This window comes from Amphiura filiformis, chromosome 17 (assembly GCF_039555335.1).
Source record: "Amphiura filiformis chromosome 17, Afil_fr2py, whole genome shotgun sequence".
Lineage (NCBI taxonomy): Eukaryota > Metazoa > Echinodermata > Ophiuroidea > Amphilepidida > Amphiuridae > Amphiura > Amphiura filiformis.
Genome location: NC_092644.1, coordinates 35,948,577 through 35,975,979, shown reverse-complemented (window position 1 = coordinate 35,975,979; position 27,403 = coordinate 35,948,577). Strand labels below are relative to the sequence as shown.

The 27,403-nt window shown below is 36.6% G+C and overlaps 2 protein-coding genes and 2 long non-coding RNA genes across 5 annotated transcripts; all 4 read left to right on the top strand.

Annotated features, from left to right (window-relative positions):
- The first annotated feature begins 744 nt into the window (after positions 1–744).
- On the top strand, positions 745–4,800 carry LOC140137705 (uncharacterized). The gene is made up of 3 exons (XM_072159464.1): positions 745–968; positions 2,312–2,456; positions 3,081–4,800. Exons 1-3 carry the CDS (start codon positions 830–832, stop codon positions 4,372–4,374), a joined length of 1,578 nt encoding a protein of 525 aa, XP_072015565.1. The 5' UTR covers positions 745–829; the 3' UTR covers positions 4,375–4,800.
- A 4,550-nt stretch (positions 4,801–9,350) lies between these two features.
- On the top strand, positions 9,351–20,728 carry LOC140137703 (uncharacterized). 2 transcript variants are annotated; one of them, XM_072159462.1, is made up of 3 exons: positions 9,351–9,436; positions 17,865–18,026; positions 18,709–20,728. In XM_072159462.1, exons 2-3 carry the CDS (start codon positions 17,890–17,892, stop codon positions 19,970–19,972), a joined length of 1,401 nt encoding a protein of 466 aa, XP_072015563.1. In that variant the 5' UTR covers positions 9,351–9,436; positions 17,865–17,889; the 3' UTR covers positions 19,973–20,728. The 2 variants fall into 2 exon arrangements, with proteins under 2 accessions (XP_072015563.1, XP_072015564.1); XM_072159463.1 differs by lacking the exon at positions 17,865–18,026.
- On the top strand, positions 9,954–10,701 carry LOC140138416 (uncharacterized). The gene is made up of 2 exons (XR_011856996.1): positions 9,954–10,602; positions 10,641–10,701. It is a non-coding gene; the product is annotated as an uncharacterized lncRNA (long non-coding RNA).
- Positions 20,729–20,986: 258 nt separating the features above from the next.
- LOC140137704 (uncharacterized) lies at positions 20,987–26,632 on the top strand. Its single transcript, XR_011856887.1, has 2 exons — positions 20,987–21,939; positions 23,148–26,632. It is a non-coding gene; the product is annotated as an uncharacterized lncRNA (long non-coding RNA).
- The last annotated feature ends 771 nt before the right edge of the window (positions 26,633–27,403 follow it).

Here is a 27,403-nt window from a genome sequence, read left to right as displayed (position 1 = left end):
ACCTACCCTAAGTGGATGGGGTAAGTGGGACACCATGCTAAATATGCCCTAATTGGCTCATTTGCATAATTTCATGATTTTCTGCTCTCAGGCTTATAAAAAGCGTTCTTTTTATGGTGAATGAAATATATTATCTCTCAATTTGTCCATAATTCTCAGCAAAAATTTTCAAATAATTTGTAATAAATAAGTATAATTCCTCAAAACTGCATGGCCGCCACATCAAGGTAGTTAGTATATTGGTCTCAAGCATCTCTCACAGCTCAAATACCAAATAAACTGCAATATTGAGCAGTGAAGTAATAAGATACATCATTGCAATGGGCTAAGTCACCATTCGGTATAGTGTTCGTGGATTTAGTGCTGAGCTGCAATGAAGATGTAGTATAGTAACTGTCTCACTTAGGGAGTGTTCAGAAATACTTTGGTGGGGGCTCTGGAAAATATTTTTTATCGTGTTAAAATTTTTACCCCCCCCCCCCCCTCTTCGTGAGCCCAAAACTTTTTTGCCCCCCCCTCTTATTTGAACGTGTTCGTAACGTTTTCCTACGCCTTTTTAGGGCGTAATATAGAAAAGGTGCCCAAAATATCTGTGCCAAAAATTGCTTGCCCCTCCCCTTTTGACCTGCCAAAAATCGCTTGACCCCCCTTTCGACCTGCCAAAAATGCTTGCCCCCCCTTTTGGCCTGCCCAAAAAAATTTTTGCCCCCCCTATAATTCACCACCCCGGGGTACACATAATTATTGCACGACCCCTAAAGAGCTAAGGTCAAGGTTAAACATCAGAAAATTCACTCTAAACATATCCATTTTAAACTTCATAATATGCATGTACATAATAAACATCCGATATATCAGTTGCATCGGCGGAAACGCGAGTTATTTTCGAGCAGATTTATCTGGGAGTGCAAATAGCGTCTTTTCAGTTGACGAGATCCCGGACGAGAAGGGCTACGAGATCTCAACGAGTAAGTCTTAAGTTTTGAGATTAATTGCCGAATCTACACGCGAAAGTGTGTACATATTTCGTCACATTACCAGTGTTAACGGTTTCTCATACTGGAATAAAAATACGATATACCATTTTATATTTATTTGTACTTCCGCATTGTACACTTGAAACGGTATTCCTATTCCGTCAGGCACAACGATAACCTAAACAATATATAAGAAGTAAACAAACAAAAGAACGAACGAACCGTCATAAAGTCACTATTATGATTTTCAAAATAGTCAGCACGGTAGCACTGTTTTATCAGGGACCGTATACGGTCCCTGGTTTATGTAAGGATCATATAATTATGTGACCGTATACCATGAATTAGCCGTAAGAGTTACAGTGTAAAATGTGCAAAAAGGTCGTATTCATAGGTAGGCCTACCTCAAGCTGGTGCGACATATATCGCATTTTAAACCAATCAATAATCCTATTGTTGAAGAGGATAATAAGCTTCTACCTTAGATGTCTATAGAATTCTTAATAACTGTGGTTTTTGTTTGCTTTGGCTAAATCCTGTTCAAGTGGTGGGTTACAAAGCATTATATTTAGTTTAGGTATGTATAACCAACAATTAACAATGAGAGGGCATTCCTGAACCTAGTTGACTTTGGGATGATTTGAAATGACCGCCATTTATGACTGTTTGATATTTATTTCCAGCAATGTGGAAAAAGAGGCACATGTAGAAACGAAAGAGGGACCATTTTGTTGAAGGGGCAAAGTTCAACAAACAAACCATAACACCGCTTCTGGATACCGTTTGAAGTCAAATGTTATGCCATTTTAAAGCTTATGATATATTTTCTAAACATGAAATAAAACAAAATTGACCGGGGAGCAATTTACGGCTCATTCGTGATGTACGGTCACATATGCATACATTAATTTACTGAAAACCCATAAGGTTTCCAAATATCATGGGGAAATAAACTCTTGCCAGTGGATTAGTTGTTATGTGATTATTGTTCATTGTTTCAATTTGAGAAAGTGCTAATGTTACGAAACTGTCATTGATCGAGGCATGTACCATCAAATTTTGTCTTTGTTTAGAAGAATTCTGAACTATATGTTTCATTGACAATCCAAATAAAAGACAAGAACCCCTGATAAATTGAGCCATATCTTTATAAGTTTATACATTGGCATAAAGACAAATTGGCTGCCAGTCTGAAGCTCACAAGTATTGACTAATCTTGACTATATTATATTGAAATTTCAAAAAACAACAATGTTTAATATTTTGACATGTTGCTGAATTTATGAGAACGGGTCACATTATTATTATTCTTTTGCGAAACATCTCTTATCTAGGTTCACTGACGAAACCGGCAAATTTGACAATGGATCAAGCTACATGCAGTACATCATCAGGGTGTCCTTTTGACATCATCACGGATGACGTCCTCATTCTCATCTTCTCATTTCTCACTCTATATGAACGTCTTATGGTAATGAGGTATGTATGTATTGTGTGAGTGAGCGATTTAGCGCAGTGATTTAGAGTACACATGCACTGCTCACAAAATACTAGCACACTTTTACCATGTTTACAGGAACTTCCTGCCCAATATATGGCTAGGGTGTGACACTAAATTTATGGTTTTACGAATCCAACGAGCCAAGTCATGGTCAGGATTTGGTCAGTTGCCGAATTGGGTGGATTAAAGCTGCTTACAAAATCGATGTTATATTGTATTGTGTTGTAAACGTTCATCATTCTTTTGTCTACATGTAACACGGGTGATGGGATGCAGTTTAAAATGTCCGCCAAGGACGCATCATTTCACATTTCAGGTGAGATATACACAGCGGGGACCCAGCCATGGCTGCCATTGAGGTGTAGGAATGCGTGAAATTGGATTCGTCTATAGCAACGCAAACCCGCTGTTTGCGAGCTAGAAAATGAGAATGGGAATATTGACATAAAATAAAATATGCAATAGAATACTGTAAAGCCTCAACCCTGGGCGCATATCGCTCTCTGACAAGAATATAATGTGACAGAGACCTCACTGGTTGTTCTTACCCATCTGAACATTTTTTAATATAAATTCATCATAATGCATTTGTTTTTTTGCAGAGTTAACAAGCGATGCAATAGAATACTCTCAAATCCACAAACCTGGACGCATATTGATTTCTGGCAAGAACAGAAGACAGAGAAGAGCTGGGGAGTTGCAGTTCCAGGAGATAGTTTAAAAAGGATGTTTTGTGCCGACGATAAGTCTTGGATGTTCCCCGTTGAGGAGAAATCTGTACTTGATTTCCTGAAGAGGTACACTAGTGTGTCACTGAAATCTATTTATCTTCATATTGCCAGTAAAACAATTCTGGAGTATCTACAGCAAACGTATAGCAATCTTAAAACAATTTCCCTCCTATCTGCGAATGATCCACCAAAAGAAGCCTTTGATGATCTGAATGCACATGATGTCTTTGATCTTTCTCGTACCCGGCTCCGTGATCATGATGATATTTTCTCAGCGGCCCTGACTCAAAGTATCAGAGTATGTGAAATTCCATTCTATGTTGTCGATTGCAATACCATTCTATGTTCTGGAGAAACGCTTGAGAAGTTCGTGATTCGTCTTGGAAAGTGTAAAGACCTGCGACGTTTGACAGTTACTGGAATGAATGCACAGTATTTGAGACCTGAAGGTTGGGACGCTCTGTCACAAGAGATAACAGACCTGAACTTTCTCAGTATTATGGTAGCGAGAAGAAGACGTAGACCACAAACTGATTTATTCAGTAGCCAACTTTGCGCAATGTTAGTATCACTTCTGAAGTTGACCAAAGTGAGTTCATTCAGACTTTCGGTGGATAATCCTCATTCCGCTAGTACCTTCTTCAATATCGACGAATTCTTGCAGGGCATCGCTGACAAATGGCAGGATTTGAGACGTCTTACCCTGGTTGGAATACGTCCTCCGTCAGGTGATATATTTCCGTTGATGATTTCAGCACTAACACAATTGCAGATACTGGAACTCTATGGTGAGATGATAACAGATGAAAACATTGAACACATTGCTATACATCTCAAGAAGCTGACATCTCTGACGCTTACAGATGGACACTATACCCCGTCTGGTATCAGAGTTTTGCGTTGGCATCCTTCTATCGAAAGGCTTTATCTGGCACAGAAAAGCCAGAACCACCAGATTCCAGGGTGGCTTTTGGCCGTGTATGATGTCATTCTTTCCCTTCCTCAGATTGCCTACGTTAAAATAATAGGATACAGGGTTATAGCACTTCATGCACAGCACGAAATACCGACGCTTGCAAATAACGTTCAGATAGAAGTAGAAAACGCCCGGGAATACAGAGTGAGTCCCACCATGAGAAAGGGGAGCGTAGGCCTCAGGGATTAAACTCAGAAAGATTGGTAATAGCTTTGATTCTTTAAAATGATTTGCATCCGCCTCTTCTTCATGATGAAGATGACACATTGACATTACCAGTCACGATTGGTTTAGGCTCAAATATGTATAGATCATGACATGTGAGGTATGTTGGTCAAAAAGTGACCATTTTGAATGAAACCATATGCGCACAATTTTAATTTGTCACCACGATATTGGCAACTGTCTTTAATTTCGACTCTTGCGAATTTAATACTTTAATTTTGTTCACATTAATTAGGAGAGTATTTTCATACTTTCAATATAAATGTTATATTTTGTCTTTATCAGATTGCTTTATGTTTAAACCCACTACCATTTGTCTGCTGAGCAATTGTATGATTGTTCCAATATGCACAAATTTGTGAATTTTAACTAATTAAGGTTTCTGGCTTTAAACATGTTAGACTCCAACCCTCCAAGCATATTGAAACCAATTTACTATATAGAATGTGTCGGAAAGCTATGCGATTCTGATCACAGATGTAAATTTTCACTCTAATATCCATCCCAAGATTCGTAAAATACATTTTGCTTTCAAGTTTATATATAAAATTCCTTTAAAAAGGGATGAGGCGCACAATGGGAGCTTTGATGTGATGCGATGAAATCTAACCCTTTCAATATAATTTTCTGCTTTTAAACAACAACATTAGTATAAGTAAACAAAGAAAGATTATGAAATGCAAGGCATATCTATTGCAGTAGGAGAGGCGTAAAATGGTACTGCATTGGATGCAAAAGAATTAGTTTCGAAAAAGAATAAACTTCAGGTTCAGGTTAGGCAATGGCCAATGGAATATCATGTGTGTGTGTGGGAGGGATGTTGGAGCAGAATATTCTATTCACAATAATTATAGCTTTGCATATTTCATTCTTCTGGATTGTTTTTTCCAAAAGGGGTATTTATTTCTTATGATTGGCAAAGAAGACAAGAATAGAGAATCTGAAGAATATAAACATTTCGTAGATAACAACGTTTTATACGAGACATACAAGTCATACGACAAGACCACTTAACATGATTATTGAAATAGATCATAAGAACTATAAGTTGTTATTAAGTTGGATTATAAATATTTAAGTACATGTATGTTCAGTTTAGTCAAGTTAATATACTTAAAGCGTCGTGCTAGTATTATGAGATTAAAGATCACCGGTTCGAATCCGGCCAGACGCACTTATTTTCAACGTTTATAAATAATTATATAATCAATAAGTAATGTAAATTATGCATTATGGTTTAATTAACATATTATTATATTGATATATTAATAACTTGTAATGAATAAATGAATGAATTAATGAATGAAGAATGAATGAATGAATGAATAATTTTAATTATTAATTAATTAATTGATTATTATGATTAATTTCCATTGTTATTTTCATTACAAAACGAATACGTTTAGTTTGATGAAGCAGAATTTTAACAAACAGAAAATGTACGTTGACATTGGCAATGACACTCTGTCATTGAATTACTTCTTTGTTTTGATCTGGTTTTCCATTTAATGCACGATTTTATTATATGACATTTGTTAATTTGTTTGCAAATTTGAATTTTTGGCATCTTTGTAATGCTTATACACATGTCCCAATTTACACCTAATGAATAAAATCTTTCAAATTCAATTCAATATGTTTCTCAGGTTAGCGGAGCAAATTTGACCTAATGTCGTTTTCGGACATTAAGTCCCCGATGTAACTCCACATCAAAGATATTAGCTAGAACTGGTCATATTTTTATACCGATGCGTGGCCACGAATGTACCGATAGCCATCCTGGCTGAAGTTCACTTTTCATTGTGCTAACCTGTAGTTAGGATAACAAAAACGACTGGTAAGCAAGTCTACAAAATATCTCAAAAGGTCACAGTCAAGTCGTCTGAAAATAAAACTGGTGGACAAATCGCCGGACCCTTTTCAGAATTAATATTGCAAATTTAGCCATTGTCAACATGGGCAGAAATAATTTCCTAACTAACACCAACACTTGGTATTTCACGATATAACATTGATAGAAAGAAAAGTGCAAAAGCAAAAATTCGTCGTGTTCGCATCTGACAAGTGACAAGATGTAATGAGGTCATGACGTAAACAACGTACGGGTCATTAATAATTAATTAGGTAAACCCAAATATGGAGGTATCCAAAAGTATGCTAATTAGAAGTTCAATGAATTAGAATACGATCCTGGTATCCAAAATTATGTAAATGATGAGGTGAAGTGAGTTGAAGGGAGGTTACGTGAACATGTGTGCAGTATTTCGCATCTGAGGGATACTACAGTAAGCCAAAAAATTAAGGCACCAGTTGTGTTCAACCCTATATATCCTAAATAAAGACAAATATGTCAAAATTAAAACAAGCAGCTAATACCTTTAGACTTTAAACTCTTTAGCTCTGATTCAAGACCTGATTTGTTGAAATTGGTTGAGAATTAAAGAAACGGTGATCTAAAACCTACTGGAGACAAAATCAAAAGTTGCATTTTGTGTTCTATAATCAATGAAAGCATGACGCTAGTTTTAACGTGCTAATCACGGCGCTAGTTCCCATGTTCGCGAACGCTTTGTGTACAAATCAATAGCGCATGCAATGGAAGAAACTGACTGCAACTTAAAAATTGGCACCTTCCTTGGGGTTTTGGATCGTTGTGTCTTTATTTCAACGAATTAGGTCTTAAATTCGAGCTAAAAGATGCAGCTATTGGCTGCTGGTTCCAATTATGACATATCTGTCTTTGTTTAGGATATACAGGGGGTAAACATAACTGGTACTATAATTTTCTGGCTTACTGTATTCCAATATCTGAAAATAGTCAGTTCGGTTTCTTTCATTTTCCTGGTTATTTTGGCCAAAAATTTGATAGAAATCTTCCTGACAGTATTATTGATATTATTTCAGCATTTTTGAGTAATATCAGAATTAAAATTTGATGGAATTCACATTATCTTTTCAATCCCGTAGACATTAACTTCTATCATAAAAACTAGTAACACTTTCATTGTAAAGTAAACAGTGGAGGTCAAGTTTAATGTTGAATAGATTTATTAGGTTTCTTGATATAAATAAATATTTCCGTTTTTGCTTGACAAAACCAAGTGAATTTGTACTCACTACAATATTTCTTTCTTCACATCGGAGGACTTATGTATGGTATGACTGATATGGTCATCTGATCCACTTTCCCGTCGAACTCCGTTGTTATGGAAACGGAAGACAAAATTCAAGAAGAAGAGAGAATCCGTACAGCCCTCAAAACTTGTGGCTACCCAGACTGGGCTATGGATAAGGTGAAAGATCAAATGCAAAATAAAACTCAAAATGCTGAAAAACTGAGATCAAACAAATCTAAGCCGGACCACCGAAGACAAAAGAAAAGGTATCCATGGTGGTGATCCCTTATGTCAATGGCTTCTCGGAGCGAATCCAGAGAATTGACAACAAACACAAGGTTAAGGGATCTAGAATGAGCGTTTATTGCGTTTCGACAGTATTTTTTGAGGGACATGAGAGCACCTCAGACCTATCGAATTGCATTCTGAATACGAAGCATGTCTTTCTGATATCAAATAATTTTCATTTTTGAAAATCACAATATAATACAAATTTTATGACAAATTGTAAAAATTTAATATTTTTCAAATTTTGATATATAACAGTCCTCGAAGTAAATTATATAAATCTAATGATATATTCTTAAAGTGTATGTAGCTGGGAGGAAAAGCCGACGGTCAATTTAAAATTTTGACCTTTCATATTGAAGATATGGATTTTTTTTCCCAAAAAGACCTATTTTTTTTGGTGTTTTGGGAAAAAAAAATCCATATCTCCAATACGAAAGGTCAAAATTTTCAATTGATCGTCGGCTTTTCATCCCACCTACATACACTTTTAGTATAAATCATCAGATTTGTAAAGTTTACTTCGAGTACTGTTAAATATCAAAAATATCAATTTTAATGATTTGCCATAAAATGTGTATTAAATTGCGAATTTCAAAAATCAAAATTATTTGATATCAGAAGGACATTCTTCGTATTCAGAATGCAATTCGATATGTCTGATGTGCTCTAATGTCCCAAAATAAATACTGTCCAAACGTTCATACCCCAGCCCTTAATAGCAATGAAGCCCCACCAAACCCCGGCACCAAACGCTTAGAAAATTCATAGTCCACCCAAAAGACAAACGTGTGAAGGAAAAAACCAGCAGCTGCATCTATGAAATAGAATGGCAAAACTGTCATGATATGTCGGTGAAACTTCGCGTATGTTTGGGACCAGACTGGTCGAACACCAACACCAAGCTGAAGGGAAAAAGACATATTGATAAAAAAAAATACACACGCTCAGAACGCAAAGCTTCCCCGGAAAGCTTCAAAAAGAGATCAGACGAAATTAGCCATTTCAGATCACGTCGCCAGAGCTAGAAAAAATCATGTGATAAACTGGGACGAATCCAAGATCCTTGAGCGGGAGCATGACAAAAATCTAGAGAAGTGCGGGAAGCTATGGAAATCGTGGGAAGTGCGGGAAACCATGGAGAAGAGGGAGCCCATGAAGACCATGGAACAAAGAGTGGGGGGGATATTGTCTAAGTCATGTGTATGATCCTCTTTTAAAGACTAGAAAAGAGACTAAGAAGTACCGGAAACCAGTTTCCCAGAAAAGTGGATCAGATGACCATATCAGTCATACCTGATGAAGTCCTCCGATGTGAAGGCCGAAATATTGTAGCGGTACAAATTCACTTGGTTTTGTCAAGAAAAAATGGAAATATTTAAGTGTAAACATGGACGTACTTTCCATGGTGTAACCATGTAAGTGATATGAAAGGAATCGTATAAAATTGACATAATTTGCATCCATTTTACACTCACGATATACATAATAAGTATCCGATATAGAAAAAATAAATCCGGAAATGAAGCAGTCTGCTATTTCCTTTCTGGCAGGATATTATAGGAGTACTTTATAGCAGTACTAATATTCTCTTGTTACGACGAGATCTTGCCGAATAAGTCGTAAGTTTTCAGACTATACTTTGACAAAATAATGTACATGTAGGCCTATGTGAAAGTGTGTAGATCCATTTTCATACAAATTATTAATACAATCATACTCTGCAGATATTCTCGTACAAATATAATCACTGTATTAGAGCATGGAAGTAATAGAGGCATTGCGATTTCCAAACGTAGGTATCGGACGTACGTACGTTGATCTATTCAAAACCACTCTCCTGTATCGAAGCGAGGTCACGTATTTAGCCAGTTTTGAAGATTTTTCATGTGCGAAATGAACGTAGATACATCGTTGAAAATGCACAAAATTTTTCCATTTCACATTATGTTAAAGACAGTCAAGGATAATGAACATACAAAGGAAAGTCTAATTATTATTATGATCCCTTTTGTTTGTAACAAATCATTAGAATAAAGCTACAGCGATGTGTTAAAAGTTGACTAAATTTAAACGTGATATCCTTACGCAGTAGGGTGATTCACAAAAAATGAAATTGGTATTTTTCAACTTGACACCCCCTCATTTTGTTCATTTTGGTAATAAAATTATACCTGCAAAATATGAAAAAAGTTTAGGGGGTGCTACCGGTCAATGAACTTTTGTACACAAAGTCAATGGGATTTTTGGTCAAAAATTTCAAACGCTTATTTCAGGGCCTAAAAAGTCTACCAGGCTTGCAAAACTGAAGTAAATGTTCAATGATATACCTAACTTTGTGAAAACATGGGTTTTTACCAAATTAAAGTTCATAGTTGACTGTAATAATAACAAATGTTTCAAAAGGGACAGAGGGAGTGTAGCTCAAGAAAAGAATACCCTGGGATATCCCCTGGAATCCCACCAGGCACCCCAAATTTATACCTTATTTAACTGAACTGTTGATAAAAAAAAAAAAAAAAAATTCTTCACATATTAGTTTACCCCAATGGTGATACCAGCTTTTGAAATCTTATGTAATAGTAACTATCAAAATCCATACATCTGTATCAGGGGTGGTCATTATGGCCATACCTGATGAAGATTTGTATTGTTTGAATTGAATGACCACAGGAAGGATTAGATTCACCATGGTTGAAAAGAAATGTATATAAATTGGGGTCACAACATTGGATAGTGGCCAGTTCAAAACTACACCTTGTGCAAGGTACTTGTGACAAGAGCTAGAGTGGCTAAGACACATTTACTACTGGATTACACATTAAGCATTACACTACACTTACATAAAATTACAAACCTACACACATTCAACACTTGAATAACATAATTTTACAGTTACAAACAAAACAAAGCAAAAACAAACAAAGAAACAACAACAAAAAAAAAACAAAAAAAAAGAAGAAAGAACTAGAGCCCCATAAACACAACTTTATATTAGCCAAGTACCATAATATTTTGGCTGTTCCAGCAACTGCCTTGCCCCAAATGTAACAGTTTTCACAAAAATGCAATTTTCTGGAAAGCGGGTTAACATGTTTACAATTTTCTTTAGCATTTATTTTTTTAATTAACATAGCTTTTTTGTGTTGTAAAGAAAATGGCTCATAAATCCCATTGACTTTGTGTACAAAAGTGCATTGACCGGTAGCACCCCGTAAAGTTTTTTGAATTTTTTTCATATTTTGCAGGTATGATTTTATTATCAAAATGAACAAAATGAGGGGGTGTCCCGTTGAAAAATACCAATTTCATTTTTTGTGAATCACCCTATTACGCAGAGATTGTCCATTGAAATGTGTGTGATACTTTGCGTTTAGAAAATGACATGCGATTTCACATTTTGGACTCAAAGTAGCATTAAAACGAACGTATTATTCAAATGCTGATTAACTACCATAGCAATAGGTCAAAACAATTTTGAACATATGGCGCTGCACTACAAACAGGTTGAACTAATCACCTGTTTATGTCTGCAATCATAGATTGAATACAATACGGGATACAATACTGATCTTTTCAAAGATACTAATCTTACAGGAACAACTGTACCTGTAGGTGATCAGCATGATATGGTTCAATGCGGAGGTACCGCGAGAACGTATCAGTGCAGCGCGGTATATTCAAAAATTGTTTTGACCTATTGCTATGGTAGTTAATCCGATTATTACGTAACTTCGCCAGCGTATACGCTGGCGAAGTGACGTCATAATCAGATTAACTACCATAGCAATAGACGAATACAATTTTTGAATACATCTCTCTGCACTACAGCAGGTTACACTCATCACCTGTCTTCAATCATATAATAAATTAGATTGAATATAATACCGCTCTTTTCAAAGAGACTAATGTTACGGGTGCAAGTGATTAGCATTTCTTTGACATCTATGGTTCAATGCATTGGTACCGCATGAACGTTGTAGTCATCTATTGCTATGGTAGTTAATCCGATTAACTACGTCACTTCACCAGCGTATACCCGATAAATGTTGGATTGCATATACGCCGTAGAAGTGACGTAGTTAATCGGATTAACTACCATATAGCAATAGATGAATACAATTTTGACTATACCGCTACTAACGCCTACGTTTGGAAAATCGCAATCTCTCTATTATGTATGCTTTGGCACTTACGTGTATTTGCAATTGTTTTGGCATAGTATTTTCAAGCACGGTGACTTTTTAGGCCCGTTGTATACTTTTATTCAACAACATGTCTTCGTTATTTAATCCTTTCCCATTTTCTTTCCAGTCATGCTGAACTTTTAACGGATGATTGATGAGATAAAATCGATAAATTATAAATGATTTTCCGTCAACGAACATTCCGAGGGTTCAAAACCAGAAAGCCATAACTCACCATGACCATCTTTCACAAAATGAGCAATAACTTGGCTCCTTGCTTTGGTCTTCAAAAATCAATATTTCCTCCACAATGTCTTTTGTTTTCTATTGAATTTTGTCATGATTAATGGACAGTATCTTCTATTGCCCTAGTGTCGACTTTATGCTCATTTTGTGGGAGCAGGTGATTGTGAGTTAAGGCTTTCTGGCTCTCAACCCTCGATTCGTTATAAGATAAGAATGAATTGAAAAACGAATCATGACTTGCTGAATGAAGTATAGTTGCCGTTGTTGTGAATACGCCCAGGAATAATAGACAAAGGGATAGGCATCCTAGACTGCTGCCCTCTGTTGAAATATGTATCCTAGGTCTAGACAATAGGCGGATTAGCGGCCATTTCTTGGACATGATTTTATTCACGTGTCCTTATACTTTATAAGTTAACAGGTTTACAATATTAAAATTATATTTTGAATAATCAATTATATTCTGTAGTAAATCGATCAAATGACGGTGATTGTTCAGGTATTATATATGCTTGATAGAATTAAATTGTCTGACCAGCTAGTATTCTCCTCCGCCGTCAGTGTGATTCCAGTCACTCCACGTACCGTGTTGCGAAGGTGGAGGAGACTAAAGCTGTATTGACGAACACGCATGCGTTAAAAATGATGTAGCCTTAGTCGAACAATAGCGTGACGTAGTTTCCGGCATTGTTCCTATGCACTTTCACCCTCCTGATACGCCATACCTTAGTTGCTCGTTCACGCTTTGTTTGCACACATGTTAGCAACCCATTGACTTTATGTCGTGATCATTTTGATCCTGGTTCCGAAATACACCACCCTACGCCATACATAAGTTCGCCTAGCCCCATTTCCTTAAAATGATATTTTCAAAAAGGAAACAAGTTTGGCAGAGGATGGGCTCGAACCCACGCAGCACCTTGCCGTGATCGAAATACACTATTGCCATTATAGTACCGGTGCCTTTAACCCGCTTCATGAGTAGCCATTTTGAAATTTGAAGCTATATGGTCGAATCCAACCAAAAGTGTCCACGGGCCAAAAATAAAAGTCCGAAATAAAAATGTCTCCACAATTTTTTCCTTTTGCCCATTGATTGATGACATATTGGCCTTATAGGAACCAAAAGTGCCATTACTAATCTTGAAAAATAAATCCAGGACGTATGATAGTAAATGTGATATCAAAACCCAATGTTACCTACGAATACCACTAGGATGCTTTCACTATCGCAATACTAATCAACCTAAAACAAATGGAATATTCCCATTAACGCTTTTATCGAGTAATGTAGACCACAGGGTGTCAGGAAAATGCTAGCTCAACCAGAAAATATTTGTTTTTATTTTTATAACGCGATCAATATGATCTTTGTCAATTTCTGCTAGTTTATTTTTGAAAATGAAGTTTAGGTCAGTTTCTGTATTTTATTTATCAAATGAGTATGAATCAATTTACACATTGTATAAGAACGAGTAGGATATATGTTTTCAAGAATATTAGGAATTATACACATACACCTAACGCTTTATACAATGAAAAGGTGAAGAAACCCGGGTATTCGTAGGTAACATGAGCGATTTAACAATATCTATATTGAGTTTAGAGGTTTAAATTTGGCTATTATGGTAATGAATTAATAAAATGGTAGTTTTAGATCTCTTTCAGATGGTACGTCCAAATGAATAAATGCTATTACCTTAGATCAAAAATTTTTGATGCTTTTAGCAAGATTTTGACCACTTCATTTTGATATACAAGTAGTTAAACAGCAAATTTACATAATAAATAATTGTTGAATGAATCCGTATATGGGTAATAATAGTGTCCTGGGGTTTTTGACAATTAATTTCCATTGGTAGGGACACTTCATTACATATGTCATGTATTATGCTGTATTCGTAAGTAACTTTTCTGTATTTGTAGGTATGAATTAGTCTTTTGTTTGATATCGCAATCAAAACTTCATTTTATAAAGCACTTTGAATGTATTATTTTCTTTATGTGCGTTTATTGATACTTAAGACCCTATCATGTATTAATAATGTCGGTTCACAGCGGTTGAAAGAGGATTGAAGTAAGAAACAAAGGCACTAAAGTGACTTTAATTTGATTAATTGCACACAAATCGCTTAAAACCGTTATTGCAGACTTGTGAAGTCCATCTTGGAGTCAGTTACGTCTTGTGGCCTTTCTTTTGAGGGCAACTACAATTAGCTTTATACCAGGGTCCATCACTGTGTTCTCTAGATCATGAGACAATGAGAACAGTCGTTTTTTCCATGGTATTCGTAGGTAACCTTAGCGAAAACGTCAAAAGTTACCTTCGAATAAATGAATTTGGACACAAATTACTCAGAAACCAGAAGGTCGGTAAACATTTAAAATGAAGCACACATGACAATTGACAAATCCAAGTATTTATCCCCTTCTAATCTTCTTTGAATCTGATTTTTCTTTCAAATGAGCAGACCGTCGTCTATTTCAGTACATATTTTTCAACAATTAAGCCGTATTCGGTTTTGCATGGTGGGCATGTATGTGAATTCGCAACTTTCATTGACATATGATTTGATAGCAAACACACAGGCCTTCGTTATGTACCAATATGGGCATTGGCATGAATGGCGGTGTTTCACAATACTGTCATGATGTCAAATTGTATTCGTAGGTAATATTCGGTTACCGAAATTTACCTACGAATACTTGCTTTTATTGTTGACATCTCAGAAATATTTAAACGCAGGCTATTGAAACTTGGTAGAAATAAAGAGTGTATTACCCTGCACCTATTCCTTAACTATTGTTTACTATTCTCTCACTTTGTGGAAATGACACAGCTTTTAACATGTATTCGGAGGTAATGCATATTTTTTACCAAACCTACCTTTGTGCCATTTAGAATTTCTGGCAGCTAAACACAATAATAAAGATGTCCGAATACAATGCATTTCAGTATTGGACATATCAAAGCTTGTATCAATTGCGCATTTATTAGTGATTTCCATTTTTAAAGATATATCTAGTGCTATGAAAAATTGTATTCGTAGGTAATGTAAAAAAATACCACTCAAAAAATGATCACAAAAAATTCATAATTATGTACAAATATGTGAAAAATTGAACAGGCGATCTTTGAATACACACCTTTCAGGAAATCAATTTAGATTCAATCAAATGACTTCTTTTCATAACTGATTTAGATGTTTTTAAAAATACCTTAAGAAATATTTTGAAAAAATGGGTAAAAATAGCATGTTTTGGGGTCTCTGTGTCTAAATTTTTTTCACAGAAGGGGGGCTTATTATATATGGCGCGAAGCGTATGATCAAGGCGAATAAACACAATATAAAAACAAATGTCAATTGATTAATACTTTTAAGTTATGGCCCTGAACATGCCGTGTACACTTTTCGTTGGATTCGACCATATACATAAATTTAAAGTCCAACATACCGGGTAGGGGAAGATGGGGGTAAGTGGGACACTTAAAGGGGGACTCCGGCAATCATAACATTATGCCTTATGTGTTAGAAAAATAATCATCAAGCACGAATCAGATTGTTTTATTTCAAAGAAACTCATATTGACCATAAAAACAGTCGGCTCTAAACACGCGATATTCAAAATTCCCGCGCCGAAATGGTCTAAGTGCAATGACGTAATGGTTATTTGTGTTCAATTGTCGTCAGCCTTCATTGTACTGATGGGACGTCATTGCACTCGGCGCCCGGGAATTTTGAATATCGCGTGTTGAGAAACGGATGTTTTTATTCGTTTTTATGGTCACTATGAGTTTGTTTTAAATAAAACCATGTGATTCGTGCTTGATAATTATTTTTCTAATATTTAAGGAATAATGTTGTGATTGCCGGAGACTTCCTTTAAGAATATTATTGGATATAAAACTCTTGGAAGTGAATGAAGATTGGACTTATGTTTTTATTATTCAAGTATAATCCTAGAACAATGTCTGGTGTTAGTTTTGGGCGATACTCCAATTCAGTACAGAAGGGCGGGCCAATTATCTAATGATTCAACTGCGCCACTTACCCATTACCCCAACACTTTGGGGGTAAGTGGCACACATTCTGGGGTATGGGTAAATTTGACACATATATTTGTGATATTAATACATTAAAAGAACATTATTTTACAGCAATGCATATTTATATTGGAGCATTTGGGCATTATTAACATAATTATACCAAAAAATAGTAAGACACATCACTATACTATCATTATGTTTATTAATTTCATCTGAATACATGAGGCAGATTTTTTTTCTTCGGTTTTAGTGACAACCCCCCCCCCAAAAAAAAAACAACAACTCCACAATTTGCGATTTTCAGCCACAAAATCAATAATCAAGTCATTCAATAGACGTGTTCAGTATTAATTTAATTTTAGAGCTTGCTGGTGGCATTATTATGCGATTTAAGACCCACCTACCCAAAATGGATGGGGTAAGTGGGACACCATACTAAATAGGTCCTAATTGGCTCATTTGCATAATTTCATCATGATTTTTTGCTATAAGGCTTGTCAAAATCATTCGTTTTATGGTAAATGAAATATATTATCTCTCAATTTGTCCAAAATTCTCAGCAAAGATTCTCAAATATTTGGTAATAAATAAGTATAATTCCTCAAAGTTGGCCGCCACATATCAAGATTGTGTTGGTCTCAAGCATCTCCCGTAGCTCAAATACCAAATAAACTCCAATATTGAGCAGTGAAAAAGTTACTATTCGGTATCGTATTGGTGGATTTAGTGGTGCAATAAAGATGTAGTATAGTAAGTGTCCTACTTACCCCACTGCCCCACTTACCCTATAGAATCAACAATATTATGCCAAACAAAGACAGCTAACGTGACGATATTATGGTATTTTATATACATGCTTAAAAACATTAATGTGTATAGATGAGTTGACCTCAATACTTAGGGACTGGTATATGGATATGATTGAGCGCTAGTGAACTACATACAACCACTACACTGTTCAATAGCCTATTTGGCGTTTTTTTTTATAAGCACGGGCCCTGAACATACTGCCAAGCAAAAAAAACAAAGAAAATTGTAATGATGCTCGATCATACTGCCAGGCAATGACGTCAGAAGTCAACTCATATGTATGCAGCTAGGTAAAAGGTACAATTTTTCTTGCGAAGAGGAGATGGACATTTCACCATTACACAAATATTCCTCATAGAACCCCACATTTATGTCAGAAATTAAAAGATTAGACTGCAATTAAAACGAAACAGTTGTGTTTAGTGGGGTTCTATGGAATTTTTGAATAGATATTTAACAATATTTTCAGTCTTCGTTTTCAATAGATTTTAGAAATAATAATTCTATAATCAGGATTCCTTAACACGTTGATTAAATTAGGGTTATTTTATTTTATTTTAAAAACACTTTTAGAAACTTTTTATTTTGGCGTATACTGCTGTCGTTCCGAACACAGATAAAAGGAGCCAGTTGATCTGTCAACTATCGATTTTGACATGCCACTGCATGTATAATTTAAGGGCGTGCTTCCGAATTATTAATTCATAAAAAAGATCGGCAACATTTAAATTATAGTGCGATACAATTTTTCTCCACCAGGTTCACTAAACCGGCAGATTTGACAATGGGTCAAGCTCCTTGCTGTACATCAATGGAACACTCATTGGAACGTGTGGAATGTTCTTTTGACATCCTCACAGATGATGCCCTCATACTCATCTTCTCATTCCTCACCCTATATGAACGTCTTATGGCCATGAGGTATGTTGTTAGTACTGCAGCGCAGATTAATCCATTTTGGGGTCACAATTTAACCCAAGGCACACTAAGCTACATAATTGGCACATATGCATTCCATGTGAGTCACTTTTTTAAGAAAAAAAAAACACTAGCCGATTCAAAATCTAAGATGGTTGCCATTTTTCAAGATGGTGGCCACTAAACGACCACATAATGTAACAAAGGAGCAAATACTCATGCAAGTACCAAATTTGCATCACATATTGGGAAAAGCCAATCGACATTTTCGGTAAATCCCATAAGCCTTTGCGAGTACACCTGAGATGTCTTCATTTGACGTCACGCCGACTTGTAATGCGCAGTAAAGATGTTCAAATGACGACATCTCATGTGTACTCGCAAAGGCTATAGGCATACCGTGGAAACATGGCATGTTGCCCATGGGGATCGACGCTAAGTCAGGTACCGCGTGAGCAAACTCAAAAATAGCGTTTTACCTGGGTGAATCAGTTCAATACTTTGCTCTATTGTGTCAATACGGTAAATCTAAGGTTTGATTTATGATGTTATGAAACCTAGATGGGTAATGCTAAATCGTACATTTTATTTACATAAAAACGTTTATCAACTTGTAATAAATAGTCTTTCATTCAGCACAAAACATCACTAACCTTTCTTAACCACTGCTTCTAGTTTTTTGCAGAGTTAATAAAAGATGGAAAAGAATCATCTCAAATCCACAAACCTGGACACACATTGATTTCTGGCAAGAACAGAAGACAGAGAAGAGCTGGGGCCCTAGGAGTTTTTGGTACCTAGATGATAAGAGTTGGATGTTCCCCGCCGACGAGAAAGCTGTACTTGATTTCCTAAAGAGGTACACTAATGTAGCACTGAAATCGATTTATTTGCATATTGCAAACAGACATATTCTGGCGCATATACAGCAAACGTATAAAAATCTTGACACTGTTTCCTTCCTATCTGCGAGTGATCCACCACGAGAGGCACTTACACTGGACATCAAGCATCCAAATAGACCACATCCTCATAATCATGATGATATTTTGCCATTGGCTAAAACTATCAAAACGTGCGAAATTCCATTACTCGTTGTCGGTTGCAATGGATGTACAGAAATGCACGACAAGTTGTCGACTCAACTTGGGAATTGTAAAAACCTGCGACGTTTGACAATTACTGGAATGCGACCACGTTATCTGACACCTGGTAGTTGGGACGCACTTTCACAAGCGATAACAGAACTAAACTTTCTCAGAACTGTCATATCTAGAAGCGGCTATAGTGGGTATGAACCTAGTGGACTTGATTTCAGTAGCCAACTGTGCACCGCGTTGATGGCACTTTTGAAGTTTTCTAAAGTAAATTGCTTCAGACTTTCAATCGATGAGCCGTTCACCGCCGGTACCCCGTTCAATATTGATGAGTTCTTGTGTGGCATCGCTGACAAATGGCGGAATTTGAGACGTCTTACCCTGGTTGGAATACGTCCACCGTCACATAGAATATTTTCTTTTGTGATGTCAGGACTAGCACGACTGCAAACTTTGGAACTCTACGGTGAGATGATAACAGATGAAAGGATTGCACTTATTGCTACACATCTCAGGAGTCTCACATCTCTGACGCTTACAGATGGACACTACACCCCGTCTGGTATCAGAGCTTTATGTGGACATCTTTCTATCGAAAGGCTGTATTTGTTACAGGACAACCACCTCGATCTGAATCGGCTCTATTTGTTACAGGACAACCAACTCGGTCAGAATCGCATGTGGCTTTTGGCTGTGTATGATGTGATTCGTTCTCTTCCAAAGATTGCCTACGTTAAACTCCATGGATACAGGTTAATAGCACTCCACGCAAGGGTCGAAGTCCCGCCGATTTCAACGAATGTTCAGATAGATGTGGAAAATAGCCAAAATTATGAGCCAACTATTGACTAGGATTTTGTACTCACTGCAATGATGCCGGCAAGATTCTTTCCAGAATTTGAAATTCGACTTTATTTTCAAAGACAAAATAATTGTACGAGCTTCCTACTAAAATAATTATATTCGTATCTATTATATTCCATGCTATTGTTTTTGTATAAACCGACAACTTCACCAAAGTTTCTCCTAAAAATAAAAGGAAATGCTTATTTCAACCTAATTAACAAGTAAAAAGTCAGTACAGTTTGTCCACTTTGAAGTACAAAGTGACAACGCGCGCGTATACAGCGTGTTAACAGTGCGTAGTGCTGCGTCTCTGCTGCAGGTATGTGTGCCTTCAAAGTCGGCACAACGTGTGCGTCCGCGTCTGTACTTTGTACTTCAGAGTAGACTGACTGTAGCTCTTGTAAATAAATTTACATGAGCGAAATGAAAATCATGGATTTTACTGTAGAAACCAACGGTGGGCCTCACCAACCCACCTCTATGGTCATGGGTATGGTGCTGGGGTCAAAATTTTATCACTAGAATGAGCGCAAAGGATGGATCTTTGATTAGCTTTATAGCTCATTTGGACGTAAACATGTGCGGTTTTTTATGACGAATAAATAATCTTAGGGGGGGGGGTTGGTATAGTTCTAGGGTTTAATGATCAGGATAATGTCAATATATCCACGATTGTTACAATTAAGTAAACCCGATGTCAACGATCGCTAAATTGTGAGCCGAGAAACTGAAGCCAGCTATAGTTCGATTATGCAAATATTTATGTGGAGTCATATGTGACCGTACAGCACGAATGAGCCGTAAATGTCCTCAATTGTATTCTGAGTTACAGTGTAAAATGGGCATGAAGGTCATATTCATAGGTATTTCAATTTGGTGCTACGTGTATCTCATTAAATGAGGTACACGTAGCACCAAATTGAGGTACCTATGAATACGACCTTCATGCCCATTTTACACTGTAACTCAGAATACAATTGAGGACATTTACGGCTCATTCGTGCTGTACGGTCACATATATTTATGGGATCACATCATTTCCCATATCAGCTTGTTAAACTATGGCTACTTTATCAACACCGACATCAACAGTAGATAATTAACTCTATCAACACCAATATGACAGTATGGCTACTTTAGCAACACCGATATCAGAAGCTACACTAATCTCTATCAACACCAATAGAGATAGTATCGTAGTCAACACCGATATCGGCAATAAAACTAATCTTTTAACACCAATAGTGACAGCATAGCAATTTTTATTAACACAGACTTTATTGTCGCATGCCATTTCAAACCCGGGATTTCAAAGATTGGTCGAATTCGCAAGTTCATTGATCAGGCTACAGCTGAACGCCTCATCCATGCGTTTGCTACCTCGCGACTGGATGCGAATAACAGTTTATTATACGGATTGCCTTGCCTTTAAGACAGCTATCGCAAAGTTACAACGCGTTCAAAACAGTGCCATTAGACTTGTAACATGTGTGAAGCGAGATCAAGATATCAACGCCGTGCGGAGAGATCTACATTGGCTTCCCATCAGGGATCGCATCGTTTTTACAACGGAGTATTAAGTTTATATTTATAACACTGGCTGTTGACACTGTGCAATAGTGACACTATGGCTACTTTATCAACACCATATCAATTTGTAAGCGCTATTTAGCAAAGTCATAGTTCATTGAATTCACAACCGTATGACAAAACAGGCGAAAATAGTAACTTTTTGCACATGATTTGCAATTTAAAGAGAATTGGCCATGGGTCATTCTAGTGACGCTAGTATATGGACAATATAAATGTGCTTTTTCATTTTATGATATAAAATTTGAAAAATATTGTAACTTTTAAAACCTACATTTTGGTCCAAAAATGTGCTTGGATAGGTAGTTTTCAACAGATTTTCCACATTCGCCATATCATTGAATTGCGTTATCTGTTGACCTAGTGACGAAAAGTGTTTTTGGGTGGGTGCGGCGTGCCGCACCCACCCTGTATTCTCTGACTATTGACCTACTTCTTCACATGCCGCAGTGTTGAGAAATATTTGTGCCGGTTATATCCCAAACACCCACAGAGGTGATAGTTTACGGCGAGTTTTGTAATTATTACTTGATTTTGATATGTAAGTAATACTATAAAGTCGTCATAGGCAGTAATGTGTTTGTATTAAAAGAAATAACAAAATAATTATTTAAGTAATAGAAATACTATTTGGAAATTGCAGCAAGATTTGCAGATGTTTTTATTTGAACAGTACCAGTTCACCAGTTTTGCTAGTTTTCCTAATCTTTGGGCTAAATTAATAGCATCGTGAAGGTCATATATATCATTTTATACTGACAGCTTCGGCATGTAATTAAATACAGCTTGTATGTGCATTGTGTTCAGTGTGTACATAGGCTATTTACTTTTCAAATCTTGTGACAAATAGTGCTGGCTGATGCTTGTATAAGGTATTATAGACAAATTATTAGAATGCATGTGCACCAGTAGAAATGGCCCAGGTTGAATAAAATAAATAAACATATGAATGAATATTTTATTCCCTGGATTATTTTGTTGGGACAAAATAATGATATAGTTTGGCGCTTTGAAATACAGTTATGTTAATCATAATAAAGTTACAAAGTTAAAAAATAATATCGAAATATTGTAAAATCAAACATTTCCCCTCATAAGTTGCAATACAACATATTGAGGAAATTGATATGACAGATTTTTAAACTCTGATATGGAAAGATACCCCAGCCCTGTTGTCTCACCAGAGAAGATGAGCAGAAGTCTTTCTATCTGATGATAAAGTTTTATAACAATGTTTTATATAAAATGTTAAGATAAAACGTCTAGAACTGTTATGATGTGAAGGGTTAATATAAAAACAGGGAAAATCTGTTCCAACTGACCAGCAGAGAACAAAGGATAAGCAATAGATCAGATTAAAATCAGGGAAAATATGACACAACCTCCAATGGGGGAATAACAAACGTATAAACGTATAAAGTTAAAAACTCTTTTAACTTTGTTTATACGTTTTGTGTTATTCCCCTATTGGAAATCGATGTTGTGTCATATTTCCTTGTTTTTAATTGTGAACTTGACTTACTCATTCTTTCATTTCTCTTGACAATTTTTCATTTGCCCACCCTATTCCTTTTAAAGGAATTTTTATTAGGTGAAAGTGTTAGCTTTCGTTTGATATAAACAAAATTCTGATTGGATGAAGGGAACACTTAAGGTTTCGACAAAAACCAATCAAAAAGAGGGTCATGTTTACAGCTAGAAGCTCCACAGCTCTTACATTGCTATACACTCAACCGTGTAGTGTAATCAAAGACTGTGCGGAGACAATCACTGCTTGCTTGAGTGCTCATGGACGAAAATGTGTGCTCAGGTGTATCGAGATGGAAACTGTGCACATGATGGTTTATAAGAGAGTCGTTTTTGTATAGAAACCTTTCCATATGCGATATCAGCGGTAGATACCTATTCTATAGGCCTATATAAACACCAATAGCGGCAGTACAGTATGGCTACTTTATCAACGCCAATATCAGCAGTAGATAGCTACTCTATAGACACCAATAGTGACACTATGGCTACGTTATCAACACCGATATATCACCAGTAGATAGCTATTCTATATCAACACCAATAGCGACAGTACAATATGGCTACTTTATCAACGTCAATATCAGCAGTAGATAACTACTCTATAGACACCAATAGTGACACTATGGCTACTTTATCAACACCGAAATCACCAGTAGATAGCTATTCTATATATCAACACCAATAGCGGCAGTACAGTATGGCTACTTTATCAACGCCAATATCCGCAGTAGATAGCTACTCTATAGACACCAATAGTGACACTATGGCTACTTTATCAACACCGAAATCACCAGTAGATAGCTATTCTATATATCAACACCAATAGCGGCAGTACAGAGGCTGTGGTTTTCTATTGACGAAAACCGGCTCTTCTCTCCAGAAAAATCCTAGTTTTATTAGTTTTAATACAACGAGTCAATTGGGGCGAACTTGTCGTGGTATGTACGTGTATTGGGGCGAACTGGTCGTGGTATGTACGTGTATTGGGGCGAACTGGTAGTGGTATGTACTGGTGTGGGGCGAAACGTCCTGACACCCGGAGGCTGTGGTTTTCTATTGACGAAAACCGGCTCTTCTCTCCGGAAAAATCCTAGTTTTTGAAGGATAAATGCCGGCGAAATATAGCGGAGAAATTTAGCCGGCATTCGCGGAATCACACACATGAAGTGTTGTAATGTATCAGAATGGTCTATTAACTTAGATCATGGGTTTTTTTGAGAAAGGCAAAAGTGGAAGGAGAAGTGAATTTGTTCTTGGCAGAATGTCATGAGAGATTGTAAACTCTCTACGTGTTGTCATTGTTGTGCTTCAAAAAGAGGTACATTTAAACCAGTATACATAGCCAATAATTTAGTATTGGAGAACGGCGCAAGGAGTTTAGTATTGGAGAACGGCGCAAGGAGTTTAGTATTGGAGAACGGCGCAAGGAGTTTAGTGTTTGGAAATCTGCGCAAGGAGTTAAGTGTTAGGATAACAGCGCAAGGAGTTAAGTGTTTGGAGAACTGCGCAAGGAGATAAATATTTGGAGAAAGCAGCATCATTTCCGTGCAAGGATTTTATACTGTAATGAAGCTGCTTTTACCCCCTTATTTTAAATATATCATAGGCTTATTATATTACTATACAATGTATAATGTGTGGTATAAATGTGCTGGTATTAACTAAATAATTATTTAATATAAATGTAGACCTTAAAATTCAGACATCCGTTCTGCCCTGGCGCGATCATACGCCCTCTATATTATTGTGGACGGAGCTTGATCACGCCCATCAAACGTTTCAGTTTGCCCCAAGCGCAGCGCTAAACCAATCAGCTAATTCTGGGGAATTGCGCATGAGCAATTAGACAGACTTTTGGCGTCGTTTTTAAGACAAGAAATGCCATTCCGTTTGCAGACTTGATTCGTGTGAGACATAGTTTTATTTTAGCTCAATTTAGATTTATAGTTTGGTTTCAATTTCAACAGACAGAAGATCTGCAGGTGAGATGTAAGAAGTGTTAGAAAAGCCACTGCCATGCCGGCAGTGGCCCCTGCCAAATCCGGTATTTGGTACTAAATTTTAGGCCTAATTAATGACTAAATCAACTAAAATCAAAATCTGGACATGTAACTTTTTATGTATTGTAAGCCGGCTCGCTGATGATATGGAGGCCGATGGGCCCCTGGGGTTCGTGATGGAGATGTGGTTACTGCAATGGCTGTGCAAAAGGTTGATTCTTTGCTGTATAATATCTGGTATCTTCAGCCGTGCGACCCATTTATGAGAGCTTTTGCTCCAAGGTGTCAATGCACATTTAAGATGACTGATACTGCCGGATGAAGCAAAGGTTAACCAGGGTTTTAATAATTGGTTTAAGCTTAGCATAGACCGTTTGGCCTATGCAGTGTGCGTGCATCGGTTAAGCTTTACCTCAGCCATTGTAGTGAACCATATCTCTGTCATAGAACCGAGCCATGTACTTTTAAGCTAAATAACCCCCCCCCCCCTCATTATTATAAATCAAAATCTTCCTGTATCAACATTTGAACATCTAAAATAATAAACAACCCGCATGAACGCAAATGGAGTCTTGCCAAATTATCATTAATTCAATATTGTATGCACGCATGTTTAAGGTATAAGCCGCGTGAGGATTGGGGCCTAATGCGTGTTTTCGCATAGGTATTTAATGCTTGAGGTCGGCTGGCCTGGTGCTCGTAAATTGGTGTTAAAAATAACACCCTCTCTTTAAAAGACTCCCTTTCTGTGTCTTGCTAGGTTGCACTAAACTTTAGGCCTAAATAACAGGTAGGCATTTGTCCTTTGTAAGCTTATGTATAAATGCCTTGTCATTATGATCCCTCATTACAGCACGTAAATCCACACAAAAACGTTGTATTGAATTACTGCATTGACTACGACTTTGTGTAGACAGCTATTGCTGTTGATGAAATCCAGTGATGAAAAGAAATATTAATAGAAGAACTGTGAACATTCTACATCTTGTGTTTCGTCTGCTTTACTATATAATTAGGCCGTTCATTTACATGTCATTGTGACCCCAGCACGGGTCCGGCTGTCCGTCAGCCGTCCGTAAACATGGTCTACCGCCCCCATAAATATTCTCATAATCACCTCCCAGTTTCCCTGTTACAATACGCAAGGATTTTATACGCAAGGATTTTATACGCAAGGATATGCAAGTGTACAATGGACTTCGCTGATTTTCGCAGGACAAGTAAACACCAGGATCAGCCGTCAAGAACATTATAAATGAACAAGATAATCATCAAGAAGAAGAAGACTGCTGGTTAAGTACTGAGTAGTTAAATTAATTATTGTGATTGTGTGATTATTTTTGTGTATGCATTTGTTGTCATATATTGTACCAATTTTAGCTAATCATATTTTGCTTTCAATTAAAGACTCAGATTCTGTTAGCTTAAGGCAGCTGTGTACTCTAGACATTGTTTCTTTCGCAAAATTGAGTTTTTTTGATATGTTTGTACTTTGTTATGTTTTTTATAAATACAAGGAATGAAAATACAGATTTGTAAACTCTAACTGCAATATTTCAAGGATTTTATTTTACTATTCCACTCGTGTTTGAAATTGAAAAGAAAAGAAAATCTTTGTTGTACCAGCAGGGTACACGCGCGCAACAACACATCGCGTTGCGTATCGCGCAATTTGTTAACGCACAAATACGCTACGCATACGCGACGCTTATCTGCATGCGCGGCGCATCTTATGGAAACACCGCGGAAGCACTGATTTCACAAAAACCTAGTGGTCAAATGGCTCCGTTTTAGCTGATAAAATGTGGGGTTTTTCAAGTTCTTTCCCCCGATTTAAATATCAAGTTATGAATGGATTTCGCCCAAACTTCTCAAGGGGCTGTGGACTTACCCGATGTTCACATAATATAAGGTACAAAAACGAAAACTGCCGCATTCTCCTGTGAGATTCGATGAAAGTGCAAAATGTGACCTCTTTAAACTTCAACAGCCATTATTTCAATGTTCATTTTCTCGGTAAAATGACGATTTAGGTACACGATAACTCGATAAATACAGCATCTATAGGTATGCAAATATGATCATCGTAAAAAGCATGATCGACTCAAGAAACGGTTTTCTCATTTTTTTATATTTTGGTCTATTTCCGATTTTAGGCATCATTTTGTGCAAATAGGCGTTTGTGAATTTTAAAAAGTTCAATTCGATGCCTTATATGGTCAATATCTCAAAAAATAAGGCCAATATCAAAAAATAAAAAACCGTTTTTGGAATGGACCTCAAGATTGAGCTAAAAACAAAATAAAATATTTTGGAA

Coding starts and splice junctions, on each gene's coding strand:
- LOC140137705 (XM_072159464.1), top strand. CDS start 830: ATGTACATAATAAACATCCGATATATCAGTTGCATCGGCGGAAACGCG. Junction 969..2,311: donor GGGCTACGAGATCTCAACGA/GTAAGTCTTAAG, acceptor TCTCTTATCTAG/GTTCACTGACGAAACCGGCA. Junction 2,457..3,080: donor GAACGTCTTATGGTAATGAG/GTATGTATGTAT, acceptor GTTTTTTTGCAG/AGTTAACAAGCGATGCAATA.
- LOC140137703 (XM_072159462.1), top strand. CDS start 17,890: ATGGGTCAAGCTCCTTGCTGTACATCAATGGAACACTCATTGGAACGT. Junction 18,027..18,708: donor GAACGTCTTATGGCCATGAG/GTATGTTGTTAG, acceptor AGTTTTTTGCAG/AGTTAATAAAAGATGGAAAA.